The sequence below is a fragment of the Desmodus rotundus genome, chromosome 2 (genome assembly GCF_022682495.2).
Source record: "Desmodus rotundus isolate HL8 chromosome 2, HLdesRot8A.1, whole genome shotgun sequence".
Classification (NCBI taxonomy): domain Eukaryota; kingdom Metazoa; phylum Chordata; class Mammalia; order Chiroptera; family Phyllostomidae; genus Desmodus; species Desmodus rotundus.
Genome location: NC_071388.1, coordinates 10346118 through 10370753, shown reverse-complemented (window position 1 = coordinate 10370753; position 24636 = coordinate 10346118). Strand labels below are relative to the sequence as shown.

The window sequence follows — 24636 nt, the reverse complement described above, 5'->3', positions numbered from 1 at the left end:
ATTAGTTGGAGGAGCCAGGCCCAAGATGACCGGTCTGATCACTGTGTCTGCCCCACACAGCAGCACCTCCTGACCACTGGCTAGAACCAGTACCCGGCCTGTGGCCGCTGGCCTGAGCCCACCAGCTTGGGGAGGCTGGTCCAGTGCTGGGGAGACCCAAGGGCCCTCCCAGAGGAAGGCCACCCAACCAGCTGGCCTGCTACAGGCAGGAACAGGCCATCAGCGAAGCCTGGTGGGCTCCACTGAAGGGCTGACCCACACCCATCATCTTGAGTTTAGAGAGGGCTACTACAGGTTCATCTCCTTCTTGGCAGGTTTTTCTTTTCCCTTTAAATTCAAGGTTGATGATGTCCAAGCTGTGTAACTTCACAAGAAGTCAATTTGGGAAAAATGGGTAAAGAGTACATGGCTTCCTCTGTGGTATTTATTACAACTCCATATGGATCCATAATTATTTCCAAATTCAAAAATTAATTAAAAGACCTATAAGGCTGATGGATTATATAATTATAAAACAATAGCTGCCCAGACGTAAAAGGTCAGGCTATGAAGTGAGAGCAGTTCGTTCTGCATTATTGCTGTATCTGGGGAGACGGCGCAGTTAGATTCTCAAAGCGGTTACTGACTGGTTGGTCTCCACACCTTCCCCACATCATAGCCAGGTGTTGTCACCACAGTGCTGTGTCACAGACAGTCCAAACACAACTGTCAGAAGAAAGCGTGCTTTCCCACGCACCGGCCAGTGGGTGGCTAGGGGATTGGCCTGCCCAGGTGGGGGCTCTGGGCTGCAGGGGGTCCTACCCCTCTCTTGAGGTTCTGGTCTTCCTTGGACCAGCAGCCACCGGGTCACCATTAGAGTCTCTCACTGGAGTGGACAAGGCAAGTCCCACCTCAGGATATATTTCATCTCCACCCCTGCAACAGCAGATAACAGCGGATGTTATCTGCTAACATCCACCGGCCAAAGCCAAGCGGGGAGTGACTCTGCCACCCTGAGGTCATGGTGGGGGGCAGGCTTTAGTCCAGGACATAGTGGGGTGGGGGAGGGCTGTGGGACTGGGTGCTCGGTGGGCTGTACCTTCTAAATAGACCCTGCTCTTAATGGCTCTGGGTGCCCCACCTTAGCTTACACGTCTCTCCTCTTTTGCTCCTGCCCTGATCCTGGCTGAGGGCTCCTGGACCTTGGGGAGGAAGGTAAGAGCTCTTGAAGTGAACTTGTCTTCATGTGTCAGTGGGCACTGAGGTCAGGGGCTTGGCTGTGGGGCAGCAAGAGCAGGGGTGTTCATCCCAACCCCAACCCCAACCGGGTGTGCACAGAGCAGCCTGAGCACAGTGAAACAGAAGGGTCCTGAGGGTGACACAGTCACCTGAGGGCTGAGGGCACAGGTCCTGCATATCCCCAGCCCAGCCCTCAAAGCCCAAAACGTGGCCTTCCCTGGCCACAGATGGTGGACAGAAGGGGACACGGCTCTCGAACGTGCATTTCATCCCCGTGGAAGGAAAAGGCACCCTCCCTGGATTCCTGGTTCTGTCTGCCTTCAGCACTTAGTGGAACAGTGAGGCACAGGCTCCTGTGGGCCTCCCTGGGGAGACTTAGCCTCTGAAGGGCCAGATCCAGAGGTCCCTCTTCCTGGGTGGTTGCCTGGACCCTTCAAACATCCTCACCAAAGTCTTCCAGGCACCAGAGAGGCCAGAATGCATTTCATGGTGAAGGATGAGCCAAGATGTGGGGCAGAAGGACTGTCAGGTTCCCTCCACTCTGAGGACAGGTGTCAAGGCGAGAGCTGGTGGCCAGTCAGTCTTCTCGGAGGAGGCTGGTCCTGGGCCAGACACTGTGGGGCTGGTCCTTGGGTGCCTTGGTGAGAACCTTTTCCAGAGGTGCTTTCGGGGTGCCTGCAACACTCGTGTGTTAGCATTCGGTCTCAGCCCTGCTTCTGCAGCTGACATAAGTTAGCAGAATCCGAGGCTGTGGGAAAGGCAGAGTCCACCCCACCCACTTTCCAGGCCAGAGGCCACTTGGCTGTGTGACAGACAGACAGCCAAGGCATGTTAGGTCAGTGTGTGACCTTCTGTCCTTGCAGTGCCGAGCAGAGGCCCTCATGTCCTATCCCTCCTTTCTGTCTGCCTCTACCTCTTTCTCTGTCTCCCTCCCTCCTTCTTCTCTCCATCCCTGGCCCCCATCCTCAGCCTCTGAGTTTGGTCTCATTCAGCAGTAGTCAGAGGTCAGCTAGACTCCTGGCCTTGGCAGGCCCCCATTGGGCATCTCATAAAAGAGGATAGTCGGCTCCTCAGCTTCCTGAGATAATCATGTTCCTCTCTGCTCTCTCCTAAGTGCAGCTCAAGGCCATCCCCCCAAACCCCATCTCTTGGTCCCTCCTTGTGGGTTGGGGAGTAGGCCATCTTCCTGGGTTAGAGGCCAGCACTCCTGGCAGCGTCTGAGGGGCCTGGGCAGCAGCTGGCTGCCAGGAGGGGGAGTCTACCTCTGATTGCCCTGGAGCCTGGGAGAGCTGGGGGTGGGTGACCTGCCTGAGAATCTTGTGAGGCTGGGGAGCAAGGACAGCTGTGTTCAAATTGGGCGCAGGTTATGTCTTCCCAGAAGGGTGAGCCCCGCCACCTTCTACGTTTCCAGCTTTGAGAGGTGGACTGGGCTGGGGACAAGCAGGATCTTGTTGGGGACAAGCCCTCAGATAACCATGGCCCACCCCCAGGACCCTTCTGTTTCACTGTGCAGGCTGTTCTGTGCACACCCAGATGGGGCTGAGCTGGACGTCCCCACTCTTGCCCCACGGCCAGGCCCCTGACCTCGGTGCCCACTGATACCCAAGGACAAGGTCCTTTTGAAGTCCTGCTGGGAGGAGAGCCTGAGAGAGCCCAGACTGGAGGGTCGGTCCCTCGCTGTCTTGACCTGGACTGTAGGTTGTCAGTCTCTACCTAGTGTTGGGGAAGGAAGGGGTATTGGGAGCATGGGGGACATTCTGGGAGGAGTGCCAGGGGGCAGTGAGCTGGGGGCATCTCTTCAGGGTGGGGGAAAGAAGGGATAGGCGGTCCAGGGTTGGTTGGGCTGGATGCTGCTCCACAGTACAACTCCAGAACCCATCTGAGCTCCTTTGGGAGGGTATGGGTTTTCAGTGGGCCTGCAGACAGACCCTAGGCACCCTGTGGGCAAGTGTGACTGGAGCCCATGGGTGGGAAAGCTGGGGATCAGTAATGCTGGGCCATCCTGACCACGGATCCCCCCAGGGACCAGCTCTTGCTCCCTCTGTGGCCCTTGCAGCACCTACGCCCACACTGAAGCCAGTCCTACATGTCTCGGGTATAGATTATTAAGTGCAGAGAAACACTTAAAGCTATAGTGACTAAAACACAGGGTCCATTCTCGAAAGTGACACTCACTCCATTGGTTTCTGTACATCTCTCAGTTTGGCAATTATACTTTCTACCAGCTGCATCCGTGGAGCCTCTGAAGCCAATACCCTGGCTCCTGTGGCTGCTCCTGACAGCAGGCATCACACCAAAAATTTAGAAGCTCTTTGTCCCCCAGGAGCCGCCCAGGGCCAAACACTCTTCCTTTGGAGCACTGCTTGCTGGTTACAGCTCCCATGGGGCGCTGTCACTGAGGCCCTGCCATACCCGGCAGCCCTGGCCGCTCTTCTAGGAGCTGTGGTGATCAAGGCCCCAGCTCCTGTAGGAACCCTGGGCCTTGTGTGGCCAGGAGACTTCTAGAAGCCCTGCCTGGCATGGCAGCCAGTCTGCCAGGGGATTGGGGAAAGGCTCGGTCCAGCCAGCATTTTACCTGGCTCCACATATGCCAGAGAGATAACACCAGGGGAGGGGCCGGAGAGAGGAAACCATAGGTCCTCAGGTCCTCCTTGCTGGGGGGTGGGGGGAGGTGCGGAAACACTGCCCTCTGGGCATCTGTGCACGCTTGTGCTTGCTGTGGGTGCCATGCCTCCTGTCCCCAAGCCGGATCGTCATCACCCTGCTCCTATGGGCAGGGTCCTCGCTGAGCCCTCATGAGGGTCAGTGACTCGTGCTGTCCCTTGTGCCAATTGTCTTGCTTTCTACTCCTCTCTTTCTAGTAGCAGCTCCGTCCTGCTCTTGGAGGGGCTGTACTGCCGGTCTGGCCCACCCCCAGCCAGTCCCCATGTCCATAGGGGGGGTCCCTCAGGTGGGGCCCATACACAGGCATGGAGAGAGGAGGACAGATGCCCTTTTGCTTTATCCCTTCAGTTTGCTGAGTACGGCCTGTTGGTGGTTGGACTCCCACACACCCACGGAGAAGGCCTATGTGGAAGAGCCAGCATGGATGGAGGGGCATCTGAAGGGGCGTCTGCCAGGGAACGTGCTCCCTCTTCAGCTTTCCTTACCTCCCAAGAGTCACCCCAGGCCCCACTTAGAAGCCCTTTTGAAGGCCTCACATCAGTCTATGGCTGAGGCAGCAGGCGGCTACCCATTCATGTATTTGCAGGGGTGTCCAACCTTTTGGCGTCTCTATGCCACACTGGAAGAATTGTCTTGGGCCACATATTAAATACATTGCAACACATAATCACAAAAAACTCATGTTTTAAGTAAATTTACAACTTTCTGTTGGGCTGCATTCACAGCCATCCTGAGCTGCATGTGGCCTGTGGGCCACAGGTTGGACACCCCTGAATAGGGTCCATGGCCAAGTTCTTGAGGGGTGTGGACAGGCACCCACACACTAGGAGACCCAGCAGTCCTCACACAGCCCTGGCAATTGTGCTGAGCAGACGCTCCCACTATCCTCTGGCCAGAAGATGACCCAAACCCCAGTTCCTTGCTGTGGCCAGACCATGGGCAGAGATGACTTTCTGTCGTTGAGTGCCTGCTGGCCAAACCCCTTTGTGCCTGCATTAGGGGTGGTTTGTGGGCACAGTGGATGCTTCTGAGGTTGTGAGGCCAGGCTCCTGATTCTTCCCTTCCCAGCAGAGAAAAGGGGAGAGAAGTGGGGGCATTTGAGGGCTTCCCACAATTCCTTAAGCCTGACGGTCACAGCCTGGGGAACCCCCAGCCTCCCCAGTCATGCCCCAACCTGTAGGCAGCCTGGAGAGTGGAGCTCATCGTCCAGTGATCCGGAGGCCAGTGCCAATCATGCGTTATGGGCCTCACTGAACCATGGACAAGCCCAGTGCAGAGGTATGAGCCAGCGAGCGGGTCTGGGCTGCAGGATAGCCCTGGGTCATGTTTGGGCACCCCACCCTCATCCCTCCCCTCCCCTCCCTCAGCCCAGGCACTGGGCACATGTGGAATGGTGTGTTTGTGTGTGTGCTGGGGTGGGGGGGTTGCTGTTTGTGACCCCAAGGTCAGGTGTCTGTGCCTGGCTGTAGTCCTGAGGCAGCCACCAAGCCAAATGTGGGTCAGGGTGAACTGCACAGGCTATGCTGGGAGGGAACTCTGTCAAACCCCAACAGTCCTGCCTGGCACAGTGACCAGTGTCTGGCTGGAGCTTGTGGGTAAGCCAGGATTGGAACGTTTTAAAATGAGCCTAAAAGAAAAAGCACACGATCTTCTTGCTCAGGACGGCAGGCGGGGCCGCGACAGGGGTCAGGGGGCCGGCACTCTTCCAAGGGGCGGTCACAGCTGTGGTGAGGGCGGGGAGGGCCTCCTTTCAGATCGGTACGAGACGGCTTCCAGAACGACCGCGATCTGAGACCAGGGCGCTGTGCGGGTAGGTGCGAGGGGGCTCCGGGAGGGCTGCGGCCTCCGGGGGAGAGGTGGAGGTGGCGGTTCAGGGGAGACTGCGGCCCTGCGAGGGGGCTACTGAAGGGGGCTGTCTTAGGGCCTGTACAGTGGGCGCTCGGGCGCTCTGGGAGGGGTGCTCCAGTGGGGGCTGCAGCCGGGGTCCAAAGGACATACGGGGGTGGGCCGTGTCCCCCATTCGGCACCCAGGCATGCTCCACGAGGGAACCGCGTGACCCGGGGAAGTGACGTGGGCTGGTCAGGGAACTGCGATCCGAGATGCGAAATGCATGCGTGTGTGGTCCCAAGAGGTGACTCCTCCGCTTGCACGAACGCTCGTGAGTGAGACCTCCGACTGCGGGGCCGGAGATGTAGGGACGCGGGCGGGGGACTGGTCGCGGCTGCGGGTTCTGGGCCCCGGAGATGAAGGCAGAGGGCGCGCCAGTTCTGGGTTTTAGGAGTGAACGCAGAGGGATGCAGGCCGGGGACGCCGCGATCCCGATAAGGCGCGGGCCGAGGGCTGCGGGTGCCTGGCGGGAATGGGGGGGACCCTGAAGTGAGTGCGGCGGTGAGGTGGGGTGCAGGCGGGAGTTTCAGAGATGAGTGCAGGAGGCGCGGACCGGAGTCTGCGTGCAGGGCACCGTGGGCGCACGATGACACAGACCATTCCTGTCATCTGGTGGCCGTGGGCAACCACGCGCGGCCCCACCTCCACCACTGCCCGCATGTGTGGACCCCATGTTATGCTGCTGGAAGCCTGCAGCCACCGCGGCATTTCTGCCACGTGGTCGCGGTGCGCACGTCCGCGGCCCCGCGGGCTCATCTCCGGTTGTCTCCCCGGCGGTCCGACTAGTTGGCGCTACCCCTACCCTCCTCTGGTCCCGCAGACCCCCGGTGCTTTCCCGCGGAACCAACGCCGCTTTCACCGGAAACACAAACGGCGGGAGCCCCGCCCTCCTCAGCGCGCGTAAATATCCTGACCCGCCACCTTCCGGTCCCCGACTGTAGATCGCCTGCTGAGCCTCTGGGCGCGCCGGGCAGCGAGTGCGCTGGAGGTTGTCTCAGAACCTGGGCAGTGTGTCCGCAGCCCATTCCTGAGTGGATCCGCCCTACCCCCGAACTAGAGAACTATTCCCGAGGGTCTGGCTACTTCCCTGTCTGAAACGACTGTCCTGTTGAATCCCGCGGAGCGGTCCACGTGCAAACTGTGTGGTCCTATCATGGGGTGCGCACCCTGCTGGTCTCAGGATACAGATTAGAATCTGGGTGGGCTCCTCAATCCAGAAGGCATCCAGGGGTGTCCAACCTGTGGCTTGTGGATCATGACTGTGGCCCAACAAAAAATCGTCGATGTACTTAAAACATTATGAGACATAAAACATTATTTTTATGATTACATGTCACAATGCATTTAATGTGTGGCCCAAGTCAACTCTTCTTCTTCCAGTGTGGCCCAGAGATGCCAAGAGGTTGGACACCCCTGATTAGAGGAAGCTGTTTTCTTGGCTGCCCAAAGTGCAGGAGGGATAAAGCCCTTGCAGCTCTGCTGGGTGCTCTGCCAAGAAGTGACCAGGTGCCTCCTGCCCCTAAGGGAGACTGGAGGGCCCTCTGCAGACCAAATTGAATCTGCAGAACCATGACCCTCTGGCCCAACAGAATTGCATCCCTCTGCAGGTCTGGGAGCCCAGTACCCAGGCCCCAGGGTTTCCAGGTGGTGCATTACTCTGCTGCCTCTGTTGGACTGCATCTCTCCATCTTTTCGTCCTCTTGTTGGCCCTGCTTTTTGCCTTGGTGGATTTAATATAACCCCAAATATTACAGTTATCTGTGCTGGGCAATGATGACCAATACCTCCAGGGTGTTTTAAACTCGTGAGTTGGGTGTCTATAGCATTGGTGGCCAGGGGCGCTAATTTTACATCTCTATCATGTGATCTGGGGCAGGGATACAAAGATTTTATTTTTTTATTTTTTTATTTTTTTTACCAGCAGGTGTTTTTAAAACGTAAGAAACCTCCCTGGTAACCTGGGAGAGTAGTAGCTGGTTTAAAATATCACACAGGAAAGGTGGTGTTTGCTTGGGTCTCCTAGGTGCTGGGAGGACAGAGCCAAGGGAAGCTGCTGGTGCTCCACACTGCCCCCAGGGCAGGTGCAGAAAGGGTCTGAGGGGGAACTGTAGGAGCCTTCTGAAGGCAGATGAACAGGTCTTTGGGGAGGCTACCCCATGATTCTCCAGCTGGCCGAGAAGAGGCCTGAAGTTGCTTGGGGCTGGGCTGAGGTCAGCACATGTGGGGGCCAAGCCTGGCCCTGGCCTGCTGCCCACTGGTCCTGAACTTGGGCACCTCATTTGCCTTCTGTGCCCATTTCTGGGCTGTGTCCCTCCGCCTCATCTTCCTGGAGCCCAAGACTGGGCCGGGCCAATGCAGAGAAGAGAAGCCTTCCAGGCCAAGGACTTTGAGTCTTACCTGAGATGCTGGCTGCCTGCCACCGTTGGTGATCACGCTCACATGAGCTGAGTAAATAGACAGAATGAGACTTTAGGCAGGCAGACCCCACCCCAGATGGCAGGGCCCAGCCTTGGTAGCTGAGGGCCCTGGCTTCTGAGTCATGTCTTTCCTTTAAACCTCAAGTGGCCTTTCCTCCTGGAGATACTGAGTAGTGGCCAAGCTGCCTGCTGTGCTGTGGACTGGGAATCTGCTTTGTAAACATGCTTTGGCCCTGTGGTGCTCCACATTTTTTCCGTAGTTAAAAATGGATTTCAGATAAGACCCTGGATTTTTGGCCTCTGCTCCTCCTCATGACCCTGTCCTGCCCAGCTCTCTTTGAAGTTGCCCAGTCGTCCAGCCCTCATCTTTTTCATAAGTTTTTGAAAGTATGTGTACAACAGTGCAGAGCATAGTATGGGAAATGCACAGGAGAGAGGCACATTCCATACGGGACACAAGCCTCAGTCCCAGGGCAGGCCTTTAGTTCAAAGAAAGGCAATCACTAACCGCCCCACACTTGGAGTCCCCAGGGCATCCCTTTAGTTGGTCTTGCCTCAGCCTGGAACGCTGGCACCTGTTATGTACCTCAGGAGCAAGGTGGGGGACTGTGGTAGTTATGAGGCCCAGCAGGTTGAGCCCTGCCCTGGGCAGTGTCCCCAGATTGCAGGGGTGGAGCTGGAGGGGAAGCCTGTGAGGTCAGGTGCTTGATGGGTCAGCCCTGAGCTAGAGCTTGTAGAATGAGGAGGCAGCCTTGGGTGCTACCAGGAGAGGCCCACGAGAACCCCGTCTCTCCTGTCCTGGACTCCAGGTATCTGTAGACACTCCCCCACTCTGTGATCTCCTTCCATGTTGGGGGCTCCCTGGCTGTCACCTGGGGTGGTGCCTTGCATGTCCATCCTTCTGGGGAGTACAGCTGGCTCACTTACGTTGTGACCCTGGAGAACTGGGCGGTCGAGGATGGGGTTGCCCTGAAGCCTGGATACTGGACGTCCAGGGGGTGAGCTTGCCCGGACCAGCCAGGAGTCCTGGTGCACTGCCTCCTGCGCTCGCTCACTTGGTCGCCTATGGGCATGCCCGTGGCACATGTTAAGGCACAGAGTCCTGAGCCAGGCCCAGACTTTCAGACGGCCCCATGGGGCGGCACCCAGAGCTCGTTTTATGATGTGCTCTTCTGTAGTTTAAGAAGCACAGCCTGGCAGTTTGGGAAGCTGTAGGCTGCAGGATGTAGAAATGAAACCACGAGCACTGGGCACTGGTGTCTGAGACTGCTGCCGTTACCCCAGGACTTGGGTACCCCAGGTAGGAAGGTTCCCATTGCTTCTGGAGATGACAGGATGGCCAAGTACAGGGCTCCTGGGGACCCTGGGAGATAGGAAAGGTGGGGGCCCCACTCCTGGGGACCCTGGGCTTAGTTAAACTCTTGGCTGTTCGCCCCATGCCTGCTGCTTGGGTAGGTGAGTTGCTCACTCTGGTTTCTGGGAAGCAGAGCATTAGGAGTGGGAAAGTGAACTGAGGGGTGTCCTGAAACTGGAATGGGGTCCCTGGTAGTGTGTGCACCCCAAGGTGGGCGGCTCTGCCTGTGGTACATTCCCTGGTCTGGGGCTGCCCCCTCTGTTGAAGGGGCCAGGGCCCTCCCAGCTGTTTGTGTGCAAGCTCCAGGGGGAGTGGAAAAGCAGCATCAGGCCTGTATGGCCTGTGTGCTCGTTCCAGAAGTTGCAGGGTGCCGAATCTGGGCTACCGGGGGAGGGGGCCAGGCTCGTCGTGCTCCCCTGCCTGGCTGATTGTTTCATTTGGCTCCTTGAAATGGTGGGGGACCGTCCCAGTACCCTGTAACTCTCGGGCCACTGTTACCCCCCATCACTACCTCCCTTTGAAATTTTCTGGAATTCCTGAAGCTGCCCCTTGCCCCTGCCCTGCCTTACCTTGTGGCCCCACAAACAAACCCACCAGGCATGGTTTCTTGAGATGTTTCACTGCCATCCCCTGACCTCATTTTCCAGGGTCACTTACATAAATATGGGGGCTTAGAAGTTGGAGGAATCTCATGCATCCAACCACAGTTCCCTTTGCTGAGGCCCTAGGCCTGTGCAGAGTAATCAGAGGTCTGGTACGAGGTCTCTCTCTGCCCTTGGTGGCCCCTGGGGGGTCTCTGAGCTCACTGGGTTTTCCTGAGCCTCTTCCAGGGAGGAGTGTGGGAACGTTTCCTTCTTGGATGGTCTCTGAGCAGCATGCTGGATTGAGTGCCCAGAACCTGCTGGCTTTTCCAGAGCACCAGCTCCCACATCTTGGGAATTTTTAGTGACCACTGCTTGGGAATTGGTGGGGATTTCTCCCCAAATCCAGACCCCCTGCAGTCACCCTCCCAGAACAGGCCGTGCAGTAAGGTGCACAGAGCTGTCCCGACGTCTCTCAGCCCGACCCCCCCATCCACCCAGTGTGCCCCCACCCGTCCTGAGCCACGGAGAGGGTGGACCGGTCCTCATTCTCACCGTGTCTGCTCAGCATGGGCTCCCTTTTCCACCTGACAGTTTTCAGGGCAGCTTGCTTTTTGACCCTCTCTTAAAAGTGAACTTTGTATCAATGCCTTCATGGAAAACCAATAACATGTAGCATATACAGAAGTAGTCATAAAAACAAAGAGCAGATTACTTTGTATTCGGATAACTAGACGTGATTATCTGCCCCTCTCTGTTAGAAAGGGTAACTGGTGGGCATAGAAATAGTACCATCACCCCTACACCAAATGGTGGTGCCACCCAAAGTGCCCCTGGGTGAGGCCACCCTCCCTCAGCTCATGGTGAAGTCTGGAGCTCCGTCTGTCCCCTTTTCCTCGTCACACCACTCTCTGGCTCCTGTGTCTCCCTTTGTCTCCCCTCCTGCTCTGGGTTCTACCTATAAACCCCAACTGCCCATTCCCCAGTTTTGTGCAGAGTCCCCCCAGAGGCCACTGGGACAGCAAGGGCAGGCTGTCCCTGAGACCTCTCCTGGGGGAGGATGTGTGCCCAGCCCACCTGTTATGAGCAGTTGAAATGCATGGTGTGCTTGGGAAACTGGATTTTAGATTGCATTTAGTTTTAGTTAACATTGAAGGATCCTACAAGGCTGGGACTGGGAAGGCCTGGACACTCCTTGGAGGTGGTGATAGCGTCTCTGGGTGAATATGGCATCTGGATTGTCACAAGCTCCAGGTGGAGAGCGAGGGGCTGGGACCTGTGGGCTCCTCTCCCCAACTCCATGAGGGTGTGGAATCCTGACTGAGTGAGAAAGGGTTCAGCTGAGCTCTGGGGAGGAGGGGAGGTGTCCCTGGGCTGCTGATCTGCCCTGACTCTCTGCTCTTCCCTCCAGGGGCCGCATCACCTTCAGTCTCTCCCAGGCTACGTGGAACCCGAGCAGCATGGCAACCTCTAGCCAGTCCGTGGAGAAGCCAGTGCCCCTGGAGCCCCAGCCAGAGCCCGGGCCGGAGCCTGGGCCAGGCCACAAGCTTCAGTCCTGGCAGTGCCTGGTGTTCTTCCTCTGCTTCTACGGCTTCATGGCGCAGATGCGGCCTGGGGAGAGCTTCATTACCCCCTACCTCCTGGGGCCTGACAAGAACTTCACACAGAAGCAGGCACGTGGGCTCGGTAGGGTAGGACGGGCCTGTAAACAAGGGGCATAGTGGACAGGGGCACCCCCTGGATGGGGAAGCAGCTGGGGCTGTTGAGGTTACCCAGCCATGAGGTATCCTGGGTCCTGTTCCCAGTCCCTCATGGGGTACTGAGGGGCCTGACTCTCACTTATTAACTAGACCAGTTAAAGAGTGACTCTGGCCACAGAGGAGGTCCAAGGCTGCTGCTGGTCTCACCAAGGGGTGAGCGTGTGCCCCCCTGCTTCTAGTGGGGGCTCGGCAGCCATTTGCCTGAAGAGATTACTGAAGGAATTTTTCTTTGCTCAGCAAGGAGGACAAAGGATCTCCTTGAAACCTGACTAGGAAGCTTATACCAGAGGGCGTGGCGGTGGGAGGGGGGTGAGCCAGGACAGGCTCCAGCCCTAGTGCTTTCCTTCTCCAACTTTGGCTGTTTGCTTCGCTGTAAAATAAAACAGAGAAACTCAGGCCATTGGGTGACGTGCACAGCCAGGGCCCCTGTCCAAGCTCTGGCCATCACCCTGCTCATCCACCTGAAGACCCCCAGCACTAGCCCAGAGCTGGTCCCCGGCTGCCCCCCACACCCCTCAGCCTCCTCTGCCCTTCCAGTGTGGCCACCAGCCTCCCCACCCCTGTCACTGTTGCTGGACTCTCCTGGGTCCCAGGGTGCCCTTCATTTCTTCAGGAAGCCCCTGCCTCTCCCTGACCTGGAGCTCGGCCTCTACCCCTTGCAGACCCTCAAAGAGTTTAAGTCAAATATGGTGGCCGTGCAAATGCAGCCTGTCTCCTCCAAGTAGCCATCTTGGAAAGACAGAAGTGACCACATACTGGAGCCCTGTTTGTGTGTCACTGTGTCTGATCCCGTGGCCAGTGCTCACTGCTGGAGCTGGTCACTTCCCAGGTGAGGCTGGTTAGAGAGGCTGGGTCTGGGGCCTGTGCCTCCCAGACCCTCCGAGGGCTCCTCTGAGTAACCAGTCCCTCACGTTCCTTGTTCACTGGTCAGCCGGAGGGCTCTCCTTCCTCAGAACACTGATCTGATCTTCAGGGGCCGGGGGGGGCATTGTCTGCTGTGGTGATTACAGGAATCCTGTACGCGAAGCTCTGTTAAGATAACAGGAAAAATCTCTATGGCAAAAATGTTGTAAGTCCCATTCACCTGCTCTCAGGCTGCACGTGAACTGATTATGTAGTAGATTCCAGAAATGAAGCCATTCCCCCGAGCTTGGGTGCCATCAGAGGGCCACAGGCTGATATCCGGGCAGTGCGTGTGCACCGGGGCTGCCATGCCCGCCATGCCTGCTGTGCCCGCGTGGGTCACAGACGGTCTAACCCAAGCCGCGCCCGAGGGGATTCAGCCACAGAGTTACCTGGTGCCTCTGCTCTCAGTTTGTCATCCCTGAGGGACCGTGCTTTATTGTCCCCGACACTGACACCTGCTCCTTCTGCCTGTGGCTGGAGCTTTCAGTTTCCCTCTAGCCTCTGTTGACCTTCTGCCCATCTGATAGCGGCTGGATTTGTTTCCTCGACTTCTGCCACGGCGTGTTTCTTGGCTGTCTTCACGCTGTACCTCCCTTCCTTTCCTTTGGGAATGCTCTGGGGAACTTGGCTTAGGCCAGTAGGAGGCTGATCTCTTGCTGGTGCTGGGTCTCTTGACAGACACCAGCTGCCCCAGGGACGTTGTGGGCTCGCAGGCGCATGGCCTCTTGGCGGGCACTGTCATCTGCAGGAGGTGGGGAGTGGGGAGGAGAGGGGAACGACCAGCAGGTCCTCTTCTCTGACCCCACCCCGCCCCTGGGGCTATGACAGCAAGCTTCTCCCCAGCCTTACCAAGCCATCTGCCATAGGTCTCATCAAGCAGGGACTGTTTGATGTTTCCAGAATTTTCCATAAACTTGGCCTGAAAAGCTATAACTGGGCCTTGGCTGCCAGTGACCAAACACAGGTTATTCAGCTTCCCCGAGGGACTGACTTGCACCAGGAATGTCTTGGGGGGCCTTCATTGCTCGGTGTTTTAGGGAACACAGTCTTGAGGGTCAGCCTTGGCCTCCCATGGGCATGTGGGTTCAGGAGGGCATGCCGGGCAGGGAGCTTTAGTTAGGGTCTCCTGACAGCATCCCTCTGAGCCCCTGGAGGCTTGTCAGCATGCGTGTCCGTTCCAGGGCCCTGAGTACAGGCTTGGGTGCGCTGCTCCAGCTGGCTCAGCAGCACATCTGGGTGGGCAGATCCAGGGCTGTAGAAACCGTGGGTAAACCAGCTGGAAGGAGTGGGTCCAACCAGACTCCAGGAGAGCCTCACATGCTGACCGGGGCGCTACTGTGTCCCTTGGTTTCCATCTGTAAAGTGGGTCCTTAGAGCCTGCTGGCCTCGGGGCTGAGGGCCACCTGTGCTAGTGTGAGCAGTCATGCTCACAGCGTGGTTCTGGGGTTGGGGGGGCACCACCAAAGGGCCTCATTGGTGGCTGGAGTACCGAGCTGCGTGGGGTCACGAACCTGCCATCCTGCAGGTTACCAACGAGATCTTGCCGGTGCTGTCCTACTCCTACCTGGCAGTGCTGGTGCCCGTCTTCCTGCTGACGGACTACCTGCGCTACAAGCCAGTGCTGCTCCTGCAGAGCCTGAGCTACATTTCTGTGTGGCTGCTGCTGCTGTTTGGCCACTCCGTGCTGCACATGCAGTTCATGGAGTTCTTCTTCAGCCTCACCATGGCTGCCCGCATCGCCTACTCCTCCTACATCTTCTCACTCGTGCACCCTGCCCAGTATCAGCGCATGGCCGGCTACTCGAGGGCTGCAGTGCTGCTGGGCGTGTTCACCAGCTCCGTGCTGGGCCAGCTGCTTGTCACCGTGGGCAGAATCTCCTTCACCGTGCTCAACTACCTCTCACTGGCCTTCCTCACCTTCACCCTGGTGCTCACGATCTTCCTGAAGCGCCCCAAACGCAGCATGTTTTTCAACCGCAGTGAGCCTGCACACCGCGGGGCCTCACCCTCCGAGCTGGACCAGATGCACCCAGGCCAGGACGGGCCTGCGGGCAGAAAGCTGGGCAGGACGCTGCTAGCGGCCTGGTGGGACTGCACCCTCGTGCGCATGCTCCGGGAGCTGGGGAACAGTCTGCGCCTGCCACAGCTGCGCCTCTGGTCCCTCTGGTGGATCTTTAACTCAGCTGGCTACTACCTAATTGTCTACTACGTGCACATCCTGTGGAATGTTGTTGAGCCCACTACAGACAGCACCAAGGTCTACAACGGCGGGGTGGACGCCGCCTCTACTCTGCTAGGTACGTGCAGCTGGCCCTACCTGCCCCACCTGCCCCATCCACCCAGGAGGATGACAATGACTGTCCTGTCTCCCCAGGCGCCATCACCTCCTTTGCGGCGGGCTTTGTGAAGATCCGCTGGGCCCTGTGGGCAAAGCTGGTCATCGGAGTTGTGACGGCGGTGCAAGCTGGGCTGGTCTTCCTCATGCACCGCACGAACAGCATCAGCCTGTGCTACGTGGCCTTCGTGCTCTTCCGCGGCTCCTACCAGTTCCTGGTGCCTATCGCCACGTGAGTTGGGCCGTTCGGGGTGGACGAGTGACCTTTGGCCCAGGCAGCCACTAAAAGGCCAGGGGCCAGGTGGACAGAGGGCTGCCGGAGGGCCATGCACCATCCTTTTTCAGGGTGGGGACTGATGGGTGTCTGTGTGTATTAACAGGCCTCCCTTCCAGACTGTTCTGTGAGGAGTAGAAGGGGTATGTGCCCAGCAGTGTGAAGCAAGTTTGATGGTGGGAGGAGCAGTGAACCCTGGATAGCTTTGGCCAGGGGCCCAATTGTCCCCTTGTCCACAGCATGTCAGTTCCAGCTGCCTGCCATGACCCTGAAGCTCAGCAGGAAGCCTTCTTAAGTGACATATTCTCTGCTCCTTCCACTGAGGCCACTTAAGGACAGGGACTGGGCCTTGTGAAGATTTTCCTCCCAGCCTCCCTGCCCTGTTTCCCAGGCCCGAAGTGCTGCTGTGGTCCCATCTTAGGTAGCCCTCTGGCCTTTCACACCCTCCTTTCACCCACTGTGGGGCATGGCAGCTCCTGGCCAAGGAGTAACCGAGTGTGCCAGCTCACCTTCTATCCGGGGTTCTCCCGATGTCCTCCTGTTCCTTACACCCCTATAGACAGACCTTCCTGTGCCTGCCCAGGGACATCCTGAGAGCGGCCCCCCATCTCGCCTGTGCTTTCCAGAATCTTTCCCCACCCACGTTCTGTTTGTATCTAAGACAAGATACAAGCCCCTCTCTGCTCCTTTGAACCGACCTTTCACGAAGCTGCGTGCTCACAGCACTCACTCATGCCCCATAGGCACGCAGGAGCCTACCTCCCTGTGCCTCCCACACCTAGCAGGTGTGTCTGGCATGATAGTCCCCCCTAACTCCCAATGTGGGGCACCTCCAGTCCTATCCTCCTTCCATGTCAGAACATCTGTCCTTACCTTCTCTTGAGCCAAGACAGTAGCCTCAGTCTCCTGGCCCACAGCAGTGCCCCCCCACCAGTGGTGTGGTGGCCTGACTGCCCTGTGCCAGCACCCACACTTTCAGCCCACACCTGCCCTGGGCTCTGAGATTCTGGACCAAACCCAGCATCCTTCCTGTCCTGCTCCTCAGGGCCAAATGCTGGCAGACACCCTGACCACACTCTTGCTAGAAGACAACCTTCTCGTTTAGCTGTCCAAAATGCAGGTGTAATTGGTCTTCTTGGTGACAAGTGACATGTCACATGGCTAGTCCCCAACTGATAGGGATGCTGTCTCCAGTACTTTGCTATGACAGCTAACAATAAGATCAATATCCTCTCAACCTGCATTTTTCTTTCCAATTCTGATCACGGCCTCCAATGTTCCCAGAAAGGGCCTGGCTAGGTCAAAGGGCATGTGCTTTATTTAGCAAGGGGGCTTGAGGACTTGAGGGCCAGCTTGCCTTTTCTCAGTGTAGCAGGGCTGACTCCTCGCTGGTATTAGCGGCCGCTTCATTGCTGTGGACTCTTGCTGCTGGGATTTCTTTTTTCCTTATTTACCCATAGCACACTTGTGTCTTCCATGTGGTAGGAGCCTTTAATCGTGTGTGTGATGCTTTGCCTTTAACCCTACTTACGGAATTTACAGTGTGCCACGTGAAACACTTGTATGGATGGCGTGGCGTTGGCTATGCCGGTGGGGCCTGACCCAGCTCTGGTTTGCCAGGAGTCAGTCTGTCCCCCAGACACCTGACTGATGCGGTCTCGTCTCCGTCTCTGTGCAGTCTTCGTCATGTGATTGCTCTTTCTGGTGTTTCATGCATTTCTTGCTCCCGGACCCCAGTTCAGCAGAAGGCCCTGGGCTTCAGGCATTCTCTCTAAGGGCTTCTTGGGTATTTTTGTTTGCTGCTTCTTCTGAACTTCAGAATAGTTCTTATTTAGTCATCATTTTTTTTTCTCCTCACCTGAGGACATCTCTTTCATTTTTTTAAGAGTGAGAGGAAGGGAGAGAGAAACATTGATGTGAGAGAGAAACATCTGTTAGCTGCCTTCTCATACGTGCCCAGCTGGGGAGCGAACCCTAACCCTTTCGGTCTGTGGGATCACACTCCAACCAACTGAGCCACACTGGCCGGGGCTAGTCGTTATTTTTAAAGGCATTTTGGGGATTTTGATTGGAAGTGCATTCAAATGTTAACTTCCTTGCAGAGGACTAGGGGCTCAGCATATTACTTCCTTCTGCTCCCCTTATTTGTTTACTTGTTCTTCCTGATTATTGAATCATTTAATGACCCTAAAACCATTAAAGACTTTAATTCCAGAGTTTTTCTCATGATGCTCTGCCCATTCTCCCGAGGACGATTTTCTGAGAATGCTGTAGTGAATATGGTTCGCTCTGTGTCGGGGTTTCTAGGAGACTTTCTGAATGCCTTCCCATGGGTGCATCTGGCACTGTGTCACATTCTTTTTGAGTCATTGAGGGAGCATGCGGTGGGTGGCCTGGCTTTTGGGCTGGTCTTACTGGTCTCCAGTGGCCTTGGTGTGCATGGCCAGTCAGCAGACCACACGGCTGCCAGCCCAGGGTTTCCTCTTTGTATTGCGGGCACTTCCCGTCCCTGCCAGCCGAGGCTGATCTCCGCCTGCTTTCCCATTAAGTTTTCAGATCGCATCTTCTCTTTCTAAGGAGCTCTGTGCCCTGGTCTTCGGAGTCAACACGTTCCTCGCCACCATTCTCAAAACCATCATCACCTTCATCGTTTCTGACAAGCGGGGCCTGGGTCTGGCGGTCCGCTTACAGGTGAGCCCCCATTTGGGCTTGTTTCCTCAGGGAGTGGGGACTCCGGAGGGATGTCTGGACCAGGGCCTCCTGGTACCCACCCAAACAGCAGCACCATCCCCTCCATGGGACCCAGCCCACAGATCCATCGAGGGCAGGAAGCATGCACAGCGTGAGCCGGACGTTTGCAGCTGGACACACTGGGCTTGCTGAGTCGGGTCAGGAACAGGAAGTGAGGGACCCAGATCAGTGAGGGAGGGGTCAGAGGACCAGTGCCGGCAACTGTTGTGCCAGCATGCACTGCTCCCTCATGGGGCCCAGGTTGGGGCTGTAACACCGCCATGTCTGGGTGGGGTGCGGCCAACTCCATTTGGAACTGTGGGGCCTCTGATTTGGGCCTGAGTGCAGGTCATTTGTGGAGGTCTTCCGGGCCCTGGGCATCCCCTACAATGGCTGATGTCCCAGCAAGGACAGAGGTGTGCTGTGGGCCATTTCCCTGTGCTGTCAAAGGTTACCACCCTCATTTCAGGTCTCTGCCTATGATGTCAAGGCCTGTTAGACCCAGGCCCTCGTTCACATGACAGCTATTTGTCTTCTTTATAGAGGACAGATGAAAGTAGAGCCGGTGGGGTGGCCATTGGTGCCTGCTGGCCCCTCTTCTGTCTCCCTTCGTCTGACTCTAGGCTGGTTCTTGGTGTTTCTGGGAAGAGCTTGAGAATGCCTGTCCTCTGTGAGATGGGGGACACTCACATGTGACTCCTGGTGTCCTCAGCCAAGGCAGGACCTCTCTGAACGAGCTGGGATCAGGACAGGCCAGTGGGAGGGTTGAAACTGGGGTCTTCGGTAACCGGCCTGCGGGGATGCAGCCTTCTCCTGTTTGGAGCGAGGGCCTCACTGGGTGGGGGGTCTGTTGGGCTTGGTGGGCTCCATGAGATGTTTTGACTCTGTGCGGCATCAGCATGGCCTCACTGACTGCATAGCTGGCGGGAAGGAGATGCAGGAGGGACAGACCCTCCTGTGGAAATGGGCTTTTTGGGAGGGGTTTGGAAGTGACGTGCCTTTTTAGGTGAAGAACGCCAGAGTTTCTCACGCTTCATGTCCACACAGGCAGTTAGGTCTCGACCCTGCTTCTGTAGGGCCTCCAGGCACACTGCCCACCTCCCAGTCCCCCCAGACAGAACGCTGTGCACTGTCCACCCTGAGCAGGGTTGACAAAGCCCCCCATGGCCCAGCAGGACTCTGGTCCACAGGTGCCTGTGCCGCTGTTGGGCGGGGCTCTCTGGAGGACTTGAGCCCTGTGCCCAGGGATGGGTGGGTCAAGAGCTTCCTTTGCTGATACTGTTCCTCACCGTCTAGGGGAGGCCTTCCCCCATAAGGGTATCTCTGCAGGGGCAGCACCCTTGGTCCTGGGCCCTCTCATGCAGCCTTGCCTGGCAGCTGTCCAGCTGGCCTGTGAGGAGCCCCAGCACCTGGAGGAGCCCCCCCCCTCCCCCTCCTCAGAGCCCTCAGTTGTCCCTGCTCAGTAGTGGAGCCTTGAAGGGCCCCATGACTGGTTAGGAAGGGCCTGAAGAGTCTTCCCAAGGGCGGGGCCTTCCCCAATGGTCCTTGTCTCAGCCCCTTCCATCTGGTTTCTCCCCGTTGGGTCAAATCAAGAGTAATACATTGATTTACCTATTTCTGAGTTAAAAAGTAACTCTAGAAGAGGGGCAGTTTGTTCATAATTAGAAATGCTGATGGGGTTCCTGAGGACAGTCCTTCCAGCAGACCCTTCTCTCCTGTCTGTTCACCGCTGGACCTCTTTCACGCCGTCCTGAGCCGAGACCACGGGCAGATGTGCAGGACCAGAGAAGGCACAGCATATGGGGCCAGTGGCCTGGAGCTGGTCTGGGTGTGCTTGTTTTTCTAAAGTAAACTTTCAACTTTTGGATAACTGTTCATTCACACGCAGTGTGGGAGGTGATGCAGAGAGCCACGAACTTCGCTTCCAGTTTCCCCACTGGTCACATCCTGCACTTCTCAAGAAACAGAAGGTTCCCTCCCCTCGGGGTCCCTCTGGCTGTCCGTTCATGGCCCCGCCCCCTGACTCTCACCCCCTCCTCCCCAACCCCTGACAACCATAATCTGTACCCACAATTTTGCTGTGTTCCTTCTCCTTCCTGTTGTATCAAAGGCCTGTCTTTTCCATTCCATTCCGGTTAAGGAAACCTCCTTTGGCCACTGTTTTTGGGCAGGTCTGCTTGTGACAAATTCCTCGCTTAGGTTTTTGTTTTATTTTTAATCTGAGAATGTCTTGATTTCCTTCTTATTCCTAAAGACAGATATTCCTCAAGATCGAGGCTTCTGGGCTGATGGTTTTTTCAGCGTGTGAAAAATGTGCCACTTCCTTGTGGCCGTCTGGGTTTGTGATGAAAAATCCTGTCATTCTCGTTTTTCCCCTAAGGTGTCGTTTTTTTAAATGGCTACATTCAAGGTTTTTCTTTTCCTCTTCAGCTTTCAGAAGTTTGAATATGGGGTGTGGTGTTCTTGCTTCTGCTGGGTGGGGGCGAAAGTCCTGAGTCCACAGGGGTGGGGTCAAGGGTCATTACCACCTGGGGGGAGTAAAAGTCCAGTTTCCATTTGGTTTCTATGGGGTGAACGTTGCAGCTCCCCACTGGGCCTTGAGCATGCGTGGGGCAGGGGCCACTTTGCAGCCTGGGTAATGAGGTTGGGTCTAGCTGAGCAGGGCTGTTTCATCTGTCACTTCCTGTCTTGCTGGGCTGTCCCTGTCCTGGTCCTCTGGCAGAAAGAGCAGCTTCTGGGTTTTTTTTTTATATATATATGTCTCCATTTCTGGGTTGCAGACTTCTTTGGTTTCAAAATACCTGCAGCAAAAAGGAAACAAAGCCCAGGACCCATTGTACATCCCCGTGCTGGGCCTCAGGCCCCGGGGTCCCTAGCTGGGCTGCCTCTGGTCTCCCGAGTCACTTCCTTATGTGGCCTCCGTGTAGCACCCAGCCATTCAGTCATACTAGGGAAGAATATGGGAAACACACAGCTCTGTCCTCCTGGGAGCAAAGTCCTCCACTGTTTCCTTCCTGGTTTACTTTTGCAATGAGCAAGTTTCCTGGAAGGGCTGGGGGTGCTGTGCCTCGAGGGGCTCAGGGAGGGACTCGGGCCTGGTCAGGCCCCCAGATACCTCAAGACCACCTGCCTCCCTGGTGGTGGTGAGAATCAGGAGGGGCATCTTGGTGGGCTGCGTGTGCCTCCCCTTGTGTCACTACTGTGCAGCTTTGCCTATCACCAGGGTGGCAACTGGCTCACTGTACAGGGGCTGCCCAGGTCCCAGGCTGCTGTCCGTGACTAGGCTCCACCGCATGCATGGATGTCCACAAGCCCTCCACAGTGTGGGAACTCTCCCCATGGAGCCAAGTGCACATGTGTGGTCCCATAAAATGAGCAAAGCACCTGGGAGTAGACCACAGAGGCAGCAAAAGTGCCTCGATTCTGCACGAAAGTGGTAGGAGCCACCCCACCCCCCACAGTGCTGTGTGGTGAGGTCAGGAGGACTTTTGCACTATGGGATCTGCTCCTGGGTTGGCCTCTGCCCCCTGGGTGCCCATCCCACCCTAGCAAGGTTCCCGTGGCCTCTGAGCAGGAGGGGGGAGAGGGAGGACCCCAGACTGCCCCTCCCTGTCTCCCCTTTCTCCCCTTCCCCTCACCAAAGCCCCTCCCCTCCCAGGCTGCTCCTCACCTCCCTGCACCTCTCTCTGTTCCAGTTCCTCGTCTACTTTGTGTACTTCGTGCTGCTGTCCATTGCCTACTTCTTGGCAGCTGCACTGGGGAGCCTGTCGCACTTCCAGCGGGACCGCCACCAGCCCCTGCCCCTGGCCCAGGAGCTAAGTAGCCCCTTGAAGGAGAAGGATATCCAGGCGTTGAATCTGCAGGATGGGGCCCTCAGCAACCTGCAGCTCGAAGCTACTCCCCTGGCCCCAGAGGACAGCACGTGGGCCAAAGGGCCAGTCCTGAGCGAACTGCCTGACTCGAGGGAACTGCCTGAGGCCAAGGCCTGACCTGCCCTGTCTGCCCAGCCCAGTGAGTGGCCAGATTCCTGACACCAGGGGCCACCTGCTCTGCATCCTCCAACATTCTCACTGAGCCTGGAGCCTTGACATCTGAGAACTCTCACGTCCCTGGAAGGCTGCCCGTCCTCTTGGAACCAGGAAGAGGGTTTCTGGCGTTGTTTGAATTCCATTGTTCAGACTATGCAACCAATGACCAATGGGGCCCCTATGTGCTCTGCCCCTGTGACACGCACCTTGAGGGCTACCTGCCTCAGCCAGAGGCGCCCTTGCTTGTCCTGCAGTGTCCCCAAGCCCCGTGCCTCTCGGGCTTCACAGTCTGACTACTCCACAGCCTACTGGGGATACTACTGGCAGATCACTGAGGGCTGAGTTGTGTCCCCTGCCTACACAGGGCTGCTGGTAGAGTTCCACGTGCCCCCCAGGCCTCCCCACCTTCACCCCCCTTGGGAGGCAGATCCCACTTGTTCCTAGGGTCCCGTGAAGTGGTGCCAGATGCCAGTCCAGGGGACACCAGCCCCTGTAGGGTGTTGTGGCCCTGTAGGTTGAGGGTGGTAGCCCAGATTCTCAGGGCCCATTGCTAGGCTGTGACATTTCTAGATGTCCAGGTGATAATGGTAAACAATGCTGTGTTCCTTTTTTTTTTAACTGACATAAACAAGAAACCTCATTGGGCTTCTATTTCTGTGGGCAGGCATTTCCCGGTTAGGGGGCAGTGGGGGTGCTGGCATCTTTGGGAGCTAGCTCCTCCCTTTCCCCCGACCCTTCATCTCCCTTCCTGAGGTGGGTGAACACCGGCCTGCATCTTAGGCGACAGAGGGCCCCTGGGGCTGCTCGCACACCAGCCCGGGGGAAACGCCCCCTGGGGCTCTGGGGACTGGTGGCACTGCTGGAGATGTGAGACCTGCAACACACTAAAGAAATTATGGCCCAAGCGTGAGGGGTTCCCGAGTCCAACCTGGCCTGGGGGGTCCACTGGGAGACCAAGAAGGGCCCAGCTCCTGCCACCAGGCAGGAAGGGATCTAACTAGGGCCCACCGTGTCCTTGATGCTGCCCTTCCCGTGTCCCTCTGCCCTCATGCAGGGCAGGGCAGCTCAGCAGCACTGGAGCCATCAGTCTGGAGGAATAGCTGCTGCTTGGAGCCAGTGCGGCACAGAGAGACTGGAATACATTACTGGCTGAGTGGGGCACTTTGGGTGCACACAGGTTGGCCCAAGTTACAGCTGACGGTATGGGTCAGGCTGGTAGATTGGTACCCAGGTGCATCCACACAGGCTGCCCTCCACCCCCACCCTGCTGGGAAGGGACAGCACTATTTTGCTTTTATGTATGGAGATGGAGCAGGACATTATGGGTTGGTTGGGGGGTGTGGGGTCTTACCTCTGGTCACTGACCCCATGATTCAGGTCTCTGTGCTCTTGTCCTGGAATGCACTTCCCCCTGCTGTCCCCAAAACATCCTCAGCAGCTGGCCCAACGGCTCCCTCTGTAGCCTCTCCATGTGCACTGCATGGCCTGCAGCTCAGACCCTGCCTCCAAGCTCCCAGAACCACCTTTGCTGATCCCAAGCCCCTTGGCCACCAGAGCAGGGTGGCATTTGCTCCTGGGGCACAAGTGAGGCCCTGCTTGTGCAGTGTGCATGGGCCCTCAGGGTCAGACATCTCCTGGAGCCTGGCCAGCTGCAGCAGCTGTGGAGAGAGCACGGTGCCAGGGGTGGGAGCCCAGGGCAGAACCCACCCCCCAACCATGCCCGGGAAGGCTGCCGCCCCAGGGAGACCTGAGAATGGTCACGTATACCCAGCACCTCTGTACACTTGGGGACTTCCATGCACACCCACGTGCAGCTGTGTGTACCTGCACACCACATGCCCAGGCTCCCTCAGGGTGTGTCTGTGGGGTGTGCGGGACGGAGGCCCCTGAGAGTTGGTCTCAGGACAGTGAAGGCTGCCTGCAAACCAGTGTCTGTATACATGATCATTCTTATTTGGAGCCTGTTCGGAACCACGTCAGTCATTAGGACCAGCTTGTTTTATGGCTGCGGTACATGGACAGCAGACCTTGAGGGGGCTGGGCTCTGGCCTGCCATCCCTCCCAGCACGGCCACCAGAGGGACACCCACCAGCTCCCCAAGAGACCCACGTACACTCCAGAATGCCCCCTGAAGCCCTCCCACACGGACTGACACGAACTTGGAGACACACTGTTGCGGACATGCGGCCTCACCCCACAGCTGGTTTGTGGACGTGGTCCAGTCCTGTCCTGCCCCAGCTGTGATCCCCTCCAGGCTCCATTCAGGGCTCAGCAGCTGGCAGTCTGGCCAGGGACGGGAAACAGTATCCTAGTACACGCTCCCAGGCAGAGCTGGGCCTGTGTGGGTGTCGGGAATTCTCACTCTGGAAAAGGGGTGCTGGGTGTGGGACTGGGCTGGGGCAGGGGGTGCTGTCATGCCCTGGTTTGTGGAACCCTCAAAACACCCAGCACAGCCACGGCTGGGTCAAGCTCTGTACTCTG

At 57.2% G+C, this 24636-nt stretch overlaps 1 protein-coding gene across 5 annotated transcripts; it reads left to right on the top strand.

Annotated features, from left to right (window-relative positions):
- The first annotated feature begins 5583 nt into the window (after positions 1 to 5583).
- On the top strand, positions 5584 to 22795 carry SLC19A1 (solute carrier family 19 member 1). Of its 5 annotated transcripts, none has more exons than XM_024562434.3 (6): positions 5584 to 5692; positions 11534 to 11795; positions 14314 to 15085; positions 15163 to 15355; positions 17947 to 18088; positions 21823 to 22795. In XM_024562434.3, the coding sequence occupies exons 2-6, from the start codon at positions 11583 to 11585 to the stop codon at positions 22114 to 22116; spliced, it is 1614 nt and encodes a 537-aa protein (XP_024418202.2). In that variant the 5' UTR covers positions 5584 to 5692; positions 11534 to 11582; the 3' UTR covers positions 22117 to 22795. The 5 variants fall into 5 exon arrangements, with proteins under 5 accessions (XP_024418202.2, XP_024418209.2, XP_045052530.2 ...); XM_024562441.3 differs by lacking the exon at positions 5584 to 5692 and adding an exon at positions 5956 to 6041; XM_045196595.2 differs by lacking the exon at positions 5584 to 5692 and adding an exon at positions 8881 to 8996.
- Positions 22796 to 24636: the final 1841 nt, after the last annotated feature.